This window comes from Sorex fumeus, unplaced genomic scaffold (assembly GCF_029834395.1).
Source record: "Sorex fumeus unplaced genomic scaffold, SorFum_2.1 ptg000111l, whole genome shotgun sequence".
In the NCBI taxonomy this organism is placed as follows: Eukaryota; Metazoa; Chordata; class Mammalia; order Eulipotyphla; family Soricidae; genus Sorex; species Sorex fumeus.
The window spans coordinates 9,177,945-9,195,891 of NW_026606168.1; the positions used below are offsets into that span (position 1 = coordinate 9,177,945).

Genomic DNA, 17,947 nt, shown 5'->3' on the forward strand with positions numbered 1-17,947 from the left:
GAGACAGATCAAGAGCCGAATCCACGCAAAGTATGAGAGAGGGGTTTGATCCTAGCACCACGTGGTCCCAACACTGCCAGGACCGATCCCCAGGCAGGAGAGCTGGGAGCTGTCCCGGAGCACCGCTGGGTGCGGCCAATAAACCAAATAAAACAAACTCCCCCTACCAAATATCAAATATCGAGGTAAGATTTCAGATATTTAGATGCAAAATTCTTTAATGCTGTTCACAAAATAAGGATGAAGCTTGTGATGATATCAAGCAGGGGTAGGGATGAAGATAATTTCACCGAAAAAAAAAAAAGGCTGTGTTTTGGCAAACATGTTTACTGGTACTCTAATTGAAAATACAGTTGGAGCTTTAAAATGGCACTTCAGCTGATTTTCTCTCCACCAGGCTCTACCAAGAAAATTCTTTAGAAAAAATTCAAACTTGGTATTACGGAAGCAAAATAAGATGACTCCCTGTCAGACATATACTTGTCATCTATCATAAACCAAAGGGCCTGTAAGTGTAGCAATTTACTCAGCAGGTTAGCAGACAGCACTCAATTTCTTCAAAAGCTTAATTTTGAGTTCAAACATCAAAGGTCTGGTCCATTTTAAAGGTATCAGCTTTATTTTTTCAGTTTTGGGGTCACACCTGGCAATTCTCAGGGGTTACTCCTGACTCTGCTCAGGAATTATTCCTGTTGGTGCTTTGGGAACCAAATGGGATGCCAGGGATTGGGTATGCGCAAGGCAAGGGCCCTACACACTGTGCTATCTCTCAAGCCCCCCGGCTTTATCTTGGAATCAGCTGAATTAGTCTCCGAATGGAAGATCACAAGAGTTGTTCACGTATTTTATACATTATTTACAGAGAAATGCAAAATTTCTCAGAGGAAAGAACACAGAAAAACAATCTGGCTCTCAGGAAAATGTTCAAGGCAACACCTGAGATTTAGCACAGAAAGAGCTAATTTAGGTCAGTTGATACCAGCGTGCCAATATTGTAGGTCGCAAGCGACTCATTTTGCCATTAAAATGACACAAATATCTTAAGGTGGGTCAGAATAGTCACAGTCTTGAACCATGTCTCGTCTCCTCTCTTTTGCCTCAGGCTCTTCCCCTAAGCACACTTTGTATACCTCTCACCATCCTCCATCACAGTTAAAAGGTTAAGAGAGTTTCCCTAAAGCTGAAGGAGCAGAAGCCAGGGGGAGTGTTAAAGATGATACAATAAAAAGAGCAGGAACAGATGATTTCACAAGAAAAATAATTTTACAAAATATCAAGCCTTAACGCCAACAGGAACAAACTTCTCAGAGATCATACTTACAAAATAGTGAAACTGAACATTAATGCAGAAACTTAAACTGTAACTCGAAGAAAAAAGTAGTTCATCAGAAACTGATTTCAGGTGGAATCCCTGTCAGCACAGGTGCTCCCCTGAGCACTGCCAGGAGTCACTTCTTGAGCCAAAGAGCCAGGTGAGTACCACTGGGTATGGTCCAAAAACAAACAGATTTCACTTTTATGTTGCTACTGACTCATTCTATGTATCAGGTTTCAGTATACCTGAAAAAAAAAATATTCTAATCTAATACAGATGCACGTCTAAAGTACTTTATATTCTCAAATTTTATTTATTTTTTGGGTCTTGGTAAACACCTGGTGATGTTCAGGGCTTATTCCTGGTTCTTTGTTTAGCAGTCACCCCTGATGGTGCTTGGGATTCACATATGGTGCCAGGGATTGAATTGGGGTGGTTTGTATACCAGGCAAGAGTCTTCACCCTTATAATATCTTCTGGCCTTTGTTCTCAAAATTTAAAAGGATTTATTTATCTTTAGAGTATGAAAATATATACTCTCCCAATTTATATATATGTACATATATATACATATATATATACATATATAAATGTCTAATGAATAAAAGTCAAAATTTTATTGCTGACCAGCCAAACATGGTTCTTAAACAAGTTGATTCTATAGAATGTAAAATCTATATTATTTTACATAGTTATTTATAATAAGAACTGCCCAGAACTCATTTTTCCAAACCCAGAAATATTTTTTTTGGGAGGTGCCTCCCAAGCAGGTCACTCTGGTACTCAGAGGCCACCACAAGCTGCTGGAGGACTGAATCCAAGTCTCAGGCAGCAAGGCATGTGCTTTACTGCGGGGCTCCATCCACAGCCCTCAGAAACTTTTTCTAAGAACAATATATTATGTATGGCAAATCTGAATCTTTCATAGATCATATGCTTTTATTTAATGCAAAGGCACAGCTTTAACATAGCTACAAGCAAATATATTTTATTTATAATTGTCGATACCTGTTCATAAAAATATGTATTTGCAAGCATACAAGGGAAGATTCGCCTAGATTGTCAATTCAGAACTCAATTTAAAAAGTCAGGCTATTTGAAGGAAGTCAGTTGACACGCAGGTCTGAACCACGTCAATGTGGGATTGTCTGTTCATTCGTGGTCACGGGGTTTTCTTCGGCTACTGCGTTGCTCATGATCTAGGCATAAATATAAGATGTAAGGAAATAAATGCATATGTTAAAGGTGCCCACAGTATTCACTCATTTGACAAAGCCATGTTCAGGTTTTTGCCTTGTTTTTTGGTGCAAGGGAACCAAACCCACAGACTTGTAGATGAGGAACATGTACTCTACCTCTGAGGAGCAGCCCTGGCGCTGGGTTCTTGGTTTTTAAAAACAAAATATTTCATGGAATGGAGCAATGCCCTGGTTCTGTGTCCATACTTGGAGGCCTTTGAGTTGAAATGGATGCCACCGGGAAGCCGAATCATCTAACCTCAGGCCAGTTTGATAAAAATCCTTTCTCTGGATCGTCCACTATTTCCATTTCCCAATCTGAATACTGCCCTGCAGGGCAGTGGGGACCCCACCCCCAAAGGGAGAGAGTCCTGCTGTAGATACCAGGACACTGGTCTAGGCAGGGTCCAGTCCTGCAAGTGAAAAAAACTAAAAATGGTCCCATAAGTCAATGTGAAAATAGCTGCTAGTTTGGGGACAGGAAAACTTGGGTAACACTAGGAAATGACTTGAAGGTTATTTAAGAATGATCCATGAAAATTTTAAAGAATTATGTGACAAAACTTTCTACTAAAAAGAAATAATTTAAGGTACTTAACTGAAGGCCAAATGGTATTTGAAAACAAAACCAAAAATACACTAGCTACCAACTATTTTAAAGGAGTATCAGTTAGAACTTTCTCAAATGACCATTTCTGCTCTGCACATACACCCTAACATTTTTTCCTTCATATTTGGGTCATATCCTTTGAGAGGTGTGTGTGGGCGGGGGGAACATCACTCTTAGTACTGCTCAAGAGGCCAAGTGAAACTGGGCATCAAACTAGGGTCAGCTGCATCTCACCAACCTCCCCCCCACCCTTTTTTTCCGCCTTGAGAATACTTGAGAATTACAAAGAGCAGAGAAATGTTTTTGCCCCTCAGATAAAATTAAAAATAGAAAAAAAACTTAATCTATGACTGTTAGATTTTTAGATTAGATTAAATGTCAACATTGTAATGCACTTTCTTCTTAGTCAAGAATTAAAAGGAGGACAGAAGAGCCAGATAAACATTCCTATTTTTATAAAGGGATTCTAAAAGCTTCAGTATCTTTTGAAAGAGGAAGCAGAGAGAGATAACTTCCAAAGAGTTTCCAGACTTGTCAAGCAAGAATACACAACGAGCTAAGGCTTTCAGCTGAAGACTTTCTCAAGTAATAGACAGAGCTTATAAAATCCAAACTTCTAATACTTTTGCGTCATCTCAAGCCCCAAGTCAGCTGCAAGCCCCTCTACTGGCCCAAGATAACCCCTCAATTAGGGCGGCGAACCCTAGCACTTCTGGGGAGGAGGAATAAAAGTAAAATCAACACAGGTAATACAGCTATTAAACACTGCACTATATAAAATTTAAGACGAGCATACTGGAACCTTAGCCTGCTTACACAAGCCAGGGAAAGGTTATGATACACTTAGGGCTGTTTCTTCTAGCAACTGAGAAGTTCAGTGGGCAAGAGGCAGGAGCTATAGCGACAGAACTGAGGTAATCCCAGTAGACTGGACAGTGGGGAACTTTCTGTGCTAAGACCTTCTTCTCTTGACCACTGTTAGCTCTGAGGAAATAATAACTTACACACCCAGCGTTGTAACGTGCCTTTTCTTCCCTAATTGTTAAGTTCCTCACTGACACTATAATCTGATCCTTAAACATAGAAATATAGTTCAGAAACTTTCCAAAGCAATTTACAGAGAATCAAACATCTCGGTATTTACTTTTCTTTCTTTTGTGGGGGGTGACAGGGGTGTGGGGTGAGGGGTGAGGTACACCCAACGGAGCTCAGGGACCATGCCTGGCTCTGTGCTTGGAAGATCCTACGAAGCACCAGGATTTGAACCAAGTTTGCAGCCTCAATCACATATGAGGCAAGTGAACTTATGAACCTTTGGACTATTTCTCAGCATTCTCAGTATTTACTTTTCTTTACTGACTTTTCCTTCTTTTGCTTTTTTTTGGGTCACACCTGGCAATGCACAGGGGTTACTCCTGCTGGCTCTGCACTCAGGACTTACTCCTGGCGGTGCTCAGGGGACCATATAGGATGCTGGGAATCAAACCCGGGTCAGCCGCGTACAAGGCAAACGCCCTACCTGCTATGCTCTCTCTCCAGCCCCTCTTTACTGACTTTTCAATAAAAACTACAGATACAGAAAAAAATTAAGACAGGTTTTTAAAAGTACAACAAAAATTAACAGATTAAAAATTACCTGGCAAAATGGATGAAATTTTTTTGCTTATTTACTGGTTTCTGGGCCACAACCAGTGATGATCAGGATTCCTGGCTCTGCACTCAGGAATTACTCTTCTTTTTTCTTATTTTTCTTTTTGGGTCACACCCAGAGATGCTCTGGGGTTCCTCTTGACTCTGCACTAAGTAATCACTCCTGGCGGTGCTCGGGGACCTTATGGGATGCTGGGAATTGAACCTGGGTTGGCCGCCTGCAAGGCACACACCCTACCCGCTGTGCTATCACTCCAGCCCCAAGAATCACTCTTGGTGGCACACCAGAGACCATATAGGATGCCTAGGATCGAATGTGAGTTGTTTGCATTCAAGGCATGTGCCCTATCCCTCCCACTGTACCATCTCTCAGGCCCCTGTTTTTGTATTTTAAATAAGGAAGTTCAACTGGGAAAAATGGTCTCTGAGACTGGGCCAGCTAACCTGACATTCATTGACGACCTTGCTTATTTATAATTGAACCAATCTCCAGAGACAGTTTCATAAAACTCCTGTTAAAGTGGAGTACTGCAGAGTTGTTGATACTAAAGCAGAGCTGTTCTAAGTGTCTCTGCATTTTGACTTGTCATTTACAGCTTGTGACTTCTAAAAATAATTAGAAGCACTAGTGACATTTAACAGAGACAAACTCACTGCTTACTGGACAGCAACGGACAGAAAACGCACCATCTACCCTGAGCAAAAAAGACCACTGGCATTCAAAATGAGAAAATATTCCCAAATGATTTTTTCTTAATTATTCACTATGTCAAATTTCTGATGTCACTGTTTTACATTTCTCTCTAGAGAAAAAAAAATCTATACTCGATAACTAAGACTTTGAGTAAAATCAGGTAAATGGAACTTAATGTTGTAGCCTTTGAAGTTTTCCAGGAAAACAAAATAATAAAAAACATAGTATAAGTAGCTAGAGAAAAGAATTACAATTAAGAAAATGCAAGAGGGCCAGAGAGATAGCCCAGTGCGCTGTAGTACACAAGGCATGTGCCCTTTCCCTCCCACTGTACCATCTGAAATCTCTGAGACGTCTGAAATCTCCATGCTCTCACAGAGTTGGGGATGGGCGACCTCCCCCCTGCACCCCTATTCTTCTGGGAGCCTGGCAGTTATGCCCATGAACTGCCTCTGGTGCCATCTAAGCTCATTAACCAGCCATGATCCAGAGGCTCATAAAAAAAAACCTCAAAAGAGATCAACAAGCTGCAGAGATGCTTCCAGACCCCAAAGTTACCATCCAGTTAAAAATTTAACTCCAGCTATATTACCCCGTTAAAAATTTTAGAATTCCTGGAGCGGCATCTCAAAGTCTACACCACTGATATGCCAGGAGTACCACACCCACATTGGAGGGGATGTAAACTAGAAGGCAACCAATATCTCTTCAAGAAAACATTAACGCACAAGTCTTGTGTTTCACCCAAGAGTGCTCAGGGACCAGAGTAGTTCTACAGATCCAAGCAGGGTTTACCCAAGAGGCTGCAGGCAAGGCAAGTGCCTTAACTCTTATGCTATCTCTCTGGCCCATAAATTTGCATTGTTTTAGTGAAATCCTAGAGACATTAATTCTTTAACAAAAAATTTTTTAGCGCTTGGAAGAAATAAAGATGAAATGGTTTGAAGCCTTGCACTGCTCCATCCAGGGCAAAGTTACAGAAATTCAGACAGTTGCAAAAAGTTTTTTTTCTTTATTCACGGAGGTACTGCAATTTACAATACTGTTAAATGATGGTTTCATATTCATGTGTATATAATTCCAACTGCAGCAACATTTACTTTGCCCCCTCCCCCCAGGGAGAATGTGAGCAACCTTTATTATTTAAGGTATTTTTTAAAAAAATATTTTTAAATATATTAAAAATAAACTCAAATGAGTTCTGTTCCATGAGATCATGCAGAGTTTGGCCTTCACTTACAAAATAAAGAAGCTGAAAGCTCATTACACTCTACTACAGTGGATGGGGTGTGGAAAAGGTCAGAAGAAGAGAAAAATACACAACATTACTTCTTTTGACGAAAGAAATTCACAGAAGAGGTTGAAAGACTCCAAGTACACTCATGGTGTTTCACTAATAAAAATTAAAAAAAAAAAGACTCCAAGTACAATACAAAGGTGCTTCCACTTGGGGCAGTGACGTGGTTCAGTGGTAATGAACATGCCTCCACACGTGAGGCCCTGGGTTCATGCAATCCCCAGCACTGAACCTTAACTCAAGGAAAAAACCATAAAATCTGTAAGTTATATCAACACATGAGGTATAATTTGTGGGGGGAAAAAAATTCTTTTTTCTGACATCCCTATTCACATGGGTCTTTTTTTCTCTTTTCTCTTTCTCCAAAGTTCTGACTTTTTTCCTGACTTCTGTTGCTGTAGGTGGTGGATCACAATTTAGGGTCAGGGGCACTCCTGGAGGTCTCAGGGGTCTCCAGGGCCACACCAGGAGGTGGAGGGCCTATGCAGTGCCGGGGACTTAACCAAGGGCCTCACATATATGCGCTAACGCTCTCCGGGACTTGAACCACAGTCCTGCCATTAAAAAGTGACCAGGGGAAAGGAAGGTAACCCACGAGATTTGATTCCCAAATCAGAAAACAACAAATTTACAGACTTAAGAAATAAAAATCCTTGGGGCTCGAGCGAGAGTACAGTGGGTACAGTGTTTGCCTTGCACGCAGCCAACCCAGCATCCCATATGGTCCCCTGAGCACCTCCAGGAGTGATTCCTGAGTGCAGAGCCAGGAGTAACCCCTGTGCATCACCGAGTGTGACCCAAAAAGCTAAAAAACAAAACAACCCCCCCCAAAAAAAACCCCATAAAAATCCAAACAAACCACTATCTGGGCTACCAGTGATATTTAAAAAGTCTCAAGCATTTACCACCAATATTCCTGCAACTGATTTTAATACTAAACATTACAATAAACCAAATGATTAACAGCATAAACAAATGTGCTGTCACCTTAGATTCTGATTTTATATTGTTTGTTTTATATTTGATTATATAAATATAATATATATTTATTTATTTATTGGGCTAGGACAAATGGAGACGTTACTGTGCCTGCTTGACAAATCGATGAACGGGATGACAGTGACACAGTGATTTGATTATATCAAAACAGTAGTAAAGGCTCTTGGCACTTGCAAAAACTGTTCAGATAAAAGACAGTAGAGATTTAAGTCTAAGTTAACATTTTGAAAGTGTCTTACTTTGTGGATGGAGCGAAAGTACAGCTGGTAGGGCATTTACCTTGCACAGGGCCAACCTAGTTTTGATCCCCAGCATCCCGTATGGTCCCCCTGAGCACTGCCAGGAGTAATTGCAGAGTGCAGAGCCAGATGTAACCCCTGACCTTCATAGGGTGTGACCGACCTCCCCCCACACACACAAGAAAAGAAAAAAAGAAATAAACAGTCTCATTTTGGGGGGCTGAAAGATAGTTATAAGGGTTATGGTGCTTGCCTGCTTCACTGAGGTGGACTTTGGTTTAATTCCAGATATAGAATATAGACCCCTGCGCACTGCCAGAAGTGACCTCTGAGCACAGAGTCAAGAGTAATCCTTGAGTCTTGAGCACCACCGAGTGTGCTCTCAAACAAACAAAACTACCGCTTCCCTTTACATACCTTATCATAATTTGGATAATTTTATGAGGGCTGCTAAAACATAGCCAGGATGTTTATGTTTCAGTGACTAGCGGTCAGTGGATTAAGTGGGACATTATAGTTGCCTTGCATGAAGAATTTCTGTAACTGTTTTCCAAAACTGAGAATTTCACAGTATGGAAAACACTTAAAACAGGGATTATGGTGCCAGAGCCACAGTACAGCGGATAGGGTGTTTTGCCTTGCATGCGGATGACCCAGCTTTGATCCCCAGCGCCACAGATGGTCCTCTGAGCATCAGCAGCAGTAATTCCTGATTGCAGAGCCACGAGTAAGCCCTGATATCTACATAGAAGTTAATATTCAAAGTAGAGCTTCTACCTGCATCTCCAAATCGAAAAGGTGAACCCCAACTTCAATTGGAAAACCCTTGGAAATCCAATTGGCAAAGGCCAATTTTGAACTGGGCCTTATGTAAGTTTTGTACAGAGACAGCAGCTGACGATAATCAAGGCACTGTACAGGAGGAAAAGGCTCAGAAAAGAACCAGTCACTTCTAACTTCCTAAGGATAGTTTTCAGGACCAAGTCTCCAGACCCTTCTGCTCCACTCCAAGCCCACACCCCTTCTGTCGACTGGGCATGCTAAGGTTCCCTGAGCTCCTTTCAAAGCCTCCGCCTAGTTTCAAACGCACCCACCTTGCCACATTCTGGGCTGGCCCACAACCCTGTGACACAGATTCTTCTACCTGCCTGGAGATTCAACCTTATTTTACAGATGAGGTGACGGTTGGCAGAGGAAGAAACCTGCCAGAATTGATGCCCAAACTGCTAATATACTACCTCTCATTTGAGCTAAAATTTGACTTTAGAAACAAGATAAAAGCACCAAAAGGGACTGGAGCGACAGTACAGCAGGTGGGTATTTGCCCTGCATGTGGCTGACCTGGGTTCAATACCTGCACTCCATATGATCCCCCAAATCCCGCCAGGAGTGATTTCTGAGTGCAGAGCCAGGAGTAACCCCTGAACATTGCGGAGTGGGACGCAGGAAAGGAAAAAAAAAAAAACAAGAAATATTCTTTTTCACATTAATGGGGGAATGATTTTATGAAGGTACCATATTCTGTAGCTTCTGAAATTGACAGTTCTCCAGAAAGCCAAGATGCCTGTTTCTTGGCAGTGGTTTATTATACGTCCCAACTAACTTGTTTAAAGATTCTGAAAATGTCCATCCTCTGTACTGCAAAATGCAGCACACGGTAGGAAAATGCTTGCAATTAATCTGTTTCTCCCCCTGCTCCGGGGCCTGCTCTCAGACACTCACTGAAGCTCTGCACTCGCTCAGCTGTATTTGTCAGAGACCACTACTCCAAGAACAGAGTTCAGAGTTGTTCTCTGGAGAGCCACGGGCATGCAAAATACATGCTCAGCACCCTGAGCCCTCTCCCTGGCCCGCTATCCAAGATCTTTACAAATAAGTCAAAGTAGTCATGTTAAACAGAGACCCAGAGTTTTACTCTCCAAGTCAAGAAAATGGTTATCTAGTTACTGCATTGAAAAATAACCAACCAACCAACCGACCAACCAATAAACCAAAATCAACAAACCACAAAACTCAATTCCTACAATTGTATCAAACACATTTATAGTGATTATGTCAATCTCCATAATGAGTCAGTCACAGTCAGTCACAGTCCTCCCGTTGTCATCGATTTGCTCGAGCGGGCCCAGTAACATCTCTATCATGAGACTTGTTGTTACTGTGTTTGGCATATCAAATACATCACAGGTAGCTTGCCAGGCTCTGCTGTGGGGCCGAGATACTCTCGGTAGCTTGCCGGGCTCTCCGAGAGGGACGGAGGAATCGAACTCGCGACGGTCATGTTGACTGCGTGCAAAGCAAACGCCCTACCCGCTGTGCTATCGTGTGGGGGGGGGGGGCGGCGTTCGGTGGGGGTTCTCCTGTCTCGCTCCCGACCGACCGCTGGCGGGGCTCGCTAGAGCATCTCCATAATGAGTAATCTGTATACATTACAACAACCCTGTGAAATTTTACATTGGGGGAAACTGAGGCACTAAAACACTAAGTGACTTCCTAAGGTCATACAGCTAATAATGAATAAAACTCAGAATTCAAACGGAGGCAGTATAGCACCAAACTCCATGCTTTTTGTTATTCTGTGTTCTTCTGCATTCTGAACAGCTTTCCTAATAAAATTATGACATCACACTTACAAAAGTGAGAACCGAGAACCAACACTGTTTCACCCTTTCTGGACGCCTTAAATTTGAACTTTCCTATGATCAAGTGTCTGCCGTGTCATGCAGACCCTGGGTCTGCTCTCTGGGTCATCTGTTCTCGCTTTGCGTCCAGCGACCCTCCCCTTTAGAGGCAGCTGCTGTGAAGCAGACCCCATTTTTAACACCACCCTCCCCCGCCCCGCAAAGATAAGCATTTTGGGAGGGGGCTGGGCAGAGATGTTCCGAGCAGGGCCTGGGGGCCTGAGATTCTTACTATGAATAGCTGGTTTCTGTTTCAAACTCAGTGCCAATTTAAGCAAAGAGTTTTATCTTTCATAAAGTCAACTTTCCTTGTGGACATTCAGAAAAGTCACACTGAAGGCTGCTGCTTTGCTTTGCCCTGACGTCCTTCCACAGCTCTGTGGTGATTTCACCTTGAGTCACACACCAGGATTTTGGCATCAGACAGAAGAGGGGAGGGGACCCAATGGGGAAGCAGATGGACAGAAAAAGAAGAAGCAGTGGAAAAAAACTTCGGATCTGCACAGGGCCGAGGTAACCTTTTGGCATATAAGGCTTTGCTATATATAGGTAGCTCCCAGTCGAGGTTAGTCACCAAACTACGTCATAAAATAACTTGGTAACTGAAGTATAAGCACATACCTGATAGCTGCTACCTTTCCAGAACTTTTCCATCTCCTTACGTATCCAAGCAACAACTGCAGCAGTAGTGAGTGTGCAAGGTACTAAATAAAGGAGAGCGGGTTGTCCCTTGTCCATCAGCACCAAGGCGACAAACGTGATGACCATTCCAACAGCATAGGCTGTAAGAAGAATAACAAGAATACCACACACCAGTCATTTCCATGTGCAACCAAAGATGGATTTTTAACTCTCTCACTAAAGTATTAGATTTCATCTATTTCTGGAAAATTCTGGCCCTATGACTTGGTTTCAAAGTTTCCTAGTTTTCCTGGACAGTAATCAGTAGGAATATTCTAAAGAACATCAAAAAACAGTACTTCAGTAGCAGCTGATCACCGATGTAATAATTCAAGAAAGCCTCAATTCTGACACTGTTCAGGGTTCAGAATTGGGGCGAGAGAGACAGTACAGGGGTTAAGGCACTTCTGGTTCTCTCAGCCCCACAGAAATGATACTTAAGTACAGAACCAGGAGTATGTCCTGAGCACTGCCAGGTGCGCCCCCCAACCCTCTGCAAAAAACAAACAAACAAACAAACAAACAAACCCCACAGAACAAAAACAGTGTTGAGTTGCTTCCTATCTTGGGTAATCAAAACCTGTGCCTATGGGTACATGTCATTTTGAAAAGTCTTGCTAACATAAGGTATAGACTTCCTGGGCTGCTTCTCCCTAATAGAGTAGAGGTTTCTTAATCTTCTGTAAGATCACACCAAATATCACATGATCATCTGTCTGTTTGTCTGTCTGTCTCTCGGGCCATACCCAGCAGTGCTCAGGGCTTACTCCTGGCTCTGCACTCAGGGATCACTCCTGGCTGACTTGAGGGACCACATGGGGTGCTGGGGATTAAGACTAGGTCAACTGTGTGCAAAGCAAATGCCCTACCCCCTGTACTATCACTCTAGCTCTCATATGATCATTTTTTAATGACTCAGGGTCTCATTATGAGCATTAGAATCTCAGATTATTGGAGCTAGAGGGAATGTAGCCGACATTTAATCAACCTCCTAAGGGTTTTACAAAGGAAGCTACGATGGATCAGGCAGATTAAGTCACACAGTGGCACTGACAGACATTTCCACTCATCTACTTTTCACGGAGTATTATTTGACTCCCTCACGTCATCTGGTGCTGGACTCACACCCTGAACACACCACCCTGAAGGATTACTGTGACAAATGGCAGCGGGCATTTCCACATGGTTTTCTCATTCTTCTGTTTACTCTCTTAGCTTATCCTTTGCTGCCAGGGTACTGATTTCTAGCCAACATCTTTCTCTATCACTAACAAACATTTTATTTTTCAACCGGGGGAGAGAGAGCTCCCCAGCACTGCGTGGGAGGACATGCAGTGCAAGGGCTCAAATTTGGGACTCTGCCACACCAAGTACACACGTTAGTCCTCTGCGCTCCCTCCTGGCCCCCTAATATACATTTTGGTTTTTTTTTTCTTTTTTGGGTCACACCCGGCGATGCTCAGGGGTCACTCCTGGCTCATGCACTCAGGAATTGCTCCTGGCGGTGCTCGGGGGACCATATGGGATGCTGGGAATCGAACCCGTGTTGGCCATGTTGGCTGCATGCAAGGCAAACGCCCTACCCGCTGTGCTATCACTCCAGCCCCTAATATACATTTTAAAATCCACCATGAATTGAAAACCTTGCTAGAACAGCATCTAAGTGGATGTGCCCTTTCAAACGGCTAGTGATCTAGTGATATATTGAGAAACGGCAAAGTGTTTTTTGGCTTGCGTCCCACTCTTGCCTGTACTCACTCAGTGTTAGAAATAGAGACATACATGACAACTGCTTCTGTTCTACAAGGTGAGATGGTGTGTGCCGTAGGTTCATTTACACAATTACCACGACAGGGCTTTGGAAAATATTGACTTCAGATGTTTATATAGAGCATCAAATAGTATTCTTCTTTGCCTTGCTTTCTATTATGTTTTGGGGGCCACGCCTTGAGGGATCAGGTAGTGCTAGGGATAGAACCCAAGTAACACACAAACAAACAAACAAACAAAAACATGCTTTAGACCTTTTTAGTATTTCTGTAGCCCAGACTCGAATTTACCCTTTTTTATTTATTTTGGGGCCATATCCAGCTAAGCTCAGGGGTTACTCCTGGTTCTGGACTCGGAAATCATTCCTGGCAGAGCTAAGGGGACTGCAAGGGGTGCCGGCGATTGAACTGGGCAAGGTAAGCACCCTCCACACTGTACTATTGTTCTGGGCCCTTAAATGCTTTCCTCTTAGATATCATTTTCACATTTTTGGCGGGCATGTCTCTCAGGGCAATGCTCAGGCCTTTAACAGCCCCTCCCAGTGATATTTAGCCATGCAGAATGCTTCAGTGATAGGCATGGTGATGTGATTCTGCTGAGCGGGGAAGACCAGGAAGGCCACTTCTGGCTATCCTGGGGTCTTGAAGGCTTCACCTGGTGATATTTCAGGCAATTTCCTTTTTAAACCTCACTAATGCTGTGATATCGACAGGAAGTATAATTACCACTGCTCTCTCTCTCTCTCTGTGTGTGTGTGTGTGTGTGTGTGTGTGTGTGTGGTGGGGGGACCACACTGGGACTGGAGCCTTGGCTCTGACACAGAAAGCACTTGCTCATGCCCTTTGAGTCATCTCCCTGATCCCAACTGTCCTTATAGTGGAGAGAAAAAAAACCCAAAATCTTGTCTTATAAATAGAGCAGAATTACAATCCAGGCCATCTGGCCCTTATTTTCAGACCTCTCTCTTTTTAAAGGCAATACTACATCATCATCACCATCATCATTATAATAATAATAACAACAAGACGCATAAAAGAATCTCGGGGGCTAGAGTGATAGCACAGCGGGTAGGGTGTTTGCCTTGCATGCAGCCGAACAGGGTTCGAATCCCAGCATCCCATATGGTCCCCTGAGCACTGCCAGGAGTAATTCCTGAGTGCAGAGCCAGGACTAACCCCTGAGCATCGCCAGGTGTGACCCCCCCCCCAAAAAAAAAAGAATCTCGGAAGCCAGCAGCTCGCTGCAGAGATGCCTCTGGAACTTACACCAGGCCAAATTCACTGGGGTGCCTCAGATGGGAGCAGGCATCGTCCCTCCACCGGTGGCTGCCAACTTCCAGAACCCAATGAGAAGCCCAGGTACGCAGGACCAGTGACTGCAAACTCCAGGCCTCAAGGGATAGGGGAAGGGCTGGTCCCTCTCACCTTCCCCACCCCTACTGGACCCTGGATGTCATGCCTACAAACTGCCTCCCACTGCTATGTAAGCTCCTTAATGGCCATGACCAGAGACACACAAGAATCCTGGAACCGAGCAGCTCACTGCAGAGATTTCTCCAAACCCTAATTATCTAAAAACATCCTATATTACTCATAACATGCAATACACAATAAATTATCTAGCATATGCCTTTTTGGTAGGTGTGAGTGGTGGCGGGAAAATTCAAAATAATGGTGGTGGGAAGGTGTAATGGTGGTGAGACTGGTGTCAAAATATTGAATGTAATCCATTATTGTGAACAACTTCATGGAAATAAATTAAGAAAACTTTAAAAAATAATAAAAACAATTACCAATTGTGGTAGAAACATAGTACATAGAAGAACCATTCTGCACATCAAATCTTCTACAGTATGCAATCAATAAACCTGTAATGAAACATTCTGCATTATTTTCTTAAAACACCAACACAAGCTCAACTCTTATTTACGACATCAATATATGTTATTTATTTAACCTTTGTTTACATCATAAAAACATTAAAGTATCTCATTACAGGAAAATTTTATTTGCTTTTTTAACTTAATAGTTAGACATTTTCCCAAGCCATTGGACAATTTTAAAATCCTGATTTTTTTTTGTTTGTTTAGGAGTCAAAGATAGCAGAGTGGACAAGGCTTTGCATACAGCTGACCTGAGTTCAATCCCTGGCACCTCATATAGTCTCCTGAGCAACCCTGGGGTGATTCCTGAGCACAAACCCAGGAGTAATCCCTGAACACCACCAGGTGTGGTCCCCAAACCAAACCAAAAATCTTTTCTAAAACTTTTACTTTTATTGAATCACCGTGAGATAGTTACAAAACTATTCCTGATTGGGTTTCAGTCACATAATGTTCCAACACCTGTCCCTGCACCAGTGTACATTTCTCACCACAATGTCCCCAGTTTCCTGCCAGTGCCCCACCCCCACCCCCGTGTCCCCATCCAGCCTGCCTCTACGGCAGGCACTTTTCTCTTCTCTCTCCCCTTTTCTCTCTTTCCTTTTGGCATTATGGTTTGCATACAGGTATCGAGAGGTTATCTTGCTTGTCTCTTCACCTACTTTCAGCTCTCAGTTCTAGTCCAGAGTTACCATTTCCAACCATCATTGTCATGATAGTCTCTTCTCTATCCTAACTGCCCACACTGGCTGCCACTTGTGGCAAGCTTCCAACCGTGGACTGGTCTTTCTGGCCCTTGATTCTATTGTCCTTCAAAACCAAAATCTTGATTTTTATTAGATGCTTAATGGTCCATATTATGTATGAAGAAAACTTATTTTTTGGTTGTGGGGCCAGACCTGGTGGTGCTCAGGGCTTTCTCCTTACCCCTGGCTCTGTGCCCAGGAATAATTCCTGGCAGAATTCAAAGGACCGTAGGTGGTGCCAGGGATCGAACTGGGTCGGCCAAGTGCAAGACCAATGTCTTGCTATTTTCCCATACCATTTCTACAGCCCTAGGGGAAAAAAGCCTTAATATTTCTTTTGTATTATTGTATCTTTTCTTTCATTTATAATTTTACTGATTTGGGTTCCCTCTGTATTTCTTTGGTTAGTCTAGTGAAATTTTGTCAATTTTGTTAATCTTTCCGAAGAACCAACTCAAAAATTTTGCTAATTTAAAAATTATTTTTCTGTTTCCTATTTTTGTTCTAATATTTATTGGTTGCTCCTTTCTGGTAATTTTAGACTTTTCTTTTTCTAGTTCTTTGAGATGTACAATTAGACCATCTGAGATCACTCTAAATTTGTTTGTTGTTTTTTGTTCGGGGCTCATACCCTGCGATGCTTAGGGATTATGCCTGGCTCTGTGCTCAAGAATTACTCCTGGATGTGCTCAAGGGACCAAATGGGATGTCAGGGTTTGAAACAAAAACAGGAAACGGAAAATAATTTTTAAATTAGCAAAATTTTTGAGTTGTTCCTTAGGGCCTACTCCTAGGTCTGCACTCAGGGATCATTCCTGGGGGTGCCAGGGCCCAAACCTGGGTGGACCACGAGCAAGGCAAACAACGCCCTACCCTTTGTATGATCACCCTACCCTTTGTATGATCGCTCCGCGTGCCTCCCCTTTTCCCCCTCCAACCTGCTTGAAGATACCTTTTGTTTCTTTCTTTTTTTTCTTTTTGAGTCACACCTGGCAATACTCAAGGGTTATTCCTGGCTCCGCACTCAGGAATTACTCCTGGTGGTGCTCGGGGGACCATATGGGATGCTGGGAATCGAACCCTCGGCCACATGCAAGGCAACCGCCCTACCTGCTGTGCTATCGCTCCAGCCCCCTGAGGGCACCTTTTAACTCCACCCTTCCCTTTGTTGCAAAGATGATGGTGGTGGTGGTGGCGTGGTTTGGGAGCGGTGAGGGGGTGTGCACATAGTTGGTGGCAATGCTGCCATACTTTGGGTGCATTGCTTTCTTGGGGTTGCACATTTGTTCTGGTCGCGCTCGCTGAGGACAGCACACTTTTAGCTGCAGTGCTCTCCCCCCATGCCCTGCTTAAAAAAAATCTGGTTTCAGCATGTACCAGACTGCACACTTTATTGTGGTATTACGGACGCCAAAAGATTCTGCTGCCCGGATAACACTCGGCACGTGGCACACTGCCCAGGACTGAACTCGCAAGCGGGTGTGAAAGGCAGGTGTTCTATCAACGAACTATGCCAAGACACTCCCTGTTAATATTTAATAGAGCCACTGGTTGTTCCGGAATATTTGTGTGAGCTTTCTAGTTTCCTCCTGTTACTACTTTCTAGTTTCAGCCTACTGTGGTCAGAAAATGTATTAATTATTCCAACTTTTTAAATTTTTCTTTTGGTTTTGGGGTCACACCTCCTGATACTCAGGGGTTACTCCTGGCTCTATGCTCAGGAATCACTCCTGGTGGTGCTCGAGGGACCAAATGGGATGTCAGGGATCGAACCCAGGTCAGCTGCATGTAAGGCAAGTGCCCTACCCACTGGACTATCTCTCCAGGCCCTGATCCAACATTCTTAAACTTGCTGAAGTGGAGGTGTCGGGTTTCGCCCAGCAGTGCTTAGGGGCTACTTTCAGGTGCTGACCCTAGTGGATTTTAGGATTAATGGTGCCAGCGTTCGAGTCTGGAGCTCCCACATGCAATGCATCTGCTCCAGTTCTTTTTCTTTTTAAATTTTTGTTCATATTATTCATTTATATATTCTGGCAGTACTAAGGGGTGACTCCTGGCGGTGCACGGTAGACCATATGGAACGCCACGGATGGAACCCGTGCTGGCTGCGTGCAAGGCAAATGCTCTGCTGGCTGTACTATGGCT

General features: G+C 43.3%; 1 protein-coding gene across 2 annotated transcripts in view; it reads right to left on the reverse strand.

Annotated features, from left to right (window-relative positions):
* Positions 1-2,282: 2,282 nt before the first annotated feature.
* SPPL2A (signal peptide peptidase like 2A) overlaps positions 2,283-17,947 on the reverse strand; it is a 51,402-nt gene continuing 35,737 nt past the window's right edge. For both annotated transcript variants that reach the window (XM_056135405.1, XM_056135403.1), the window contains 3 exons: positions 14,967-15,041; positions 11,345-11,505; positions 2,283-2,514 (listed from right to left, as the gene is read on the reverse strand). In XM_056135405.1, the coding sequence (XP_055991380.1) occupies positions 2,449-2,514; positions 11,345-11,505; positions 14,967-15,041 (302 nt within the window). In that variant the 3' untranslated portion in view covers positions 2,283-2,448. The remainder of the gene's footprint in view (positions 2,515-11,344; positions 11,506-14,966; positions 15,042-17,947) is intronic.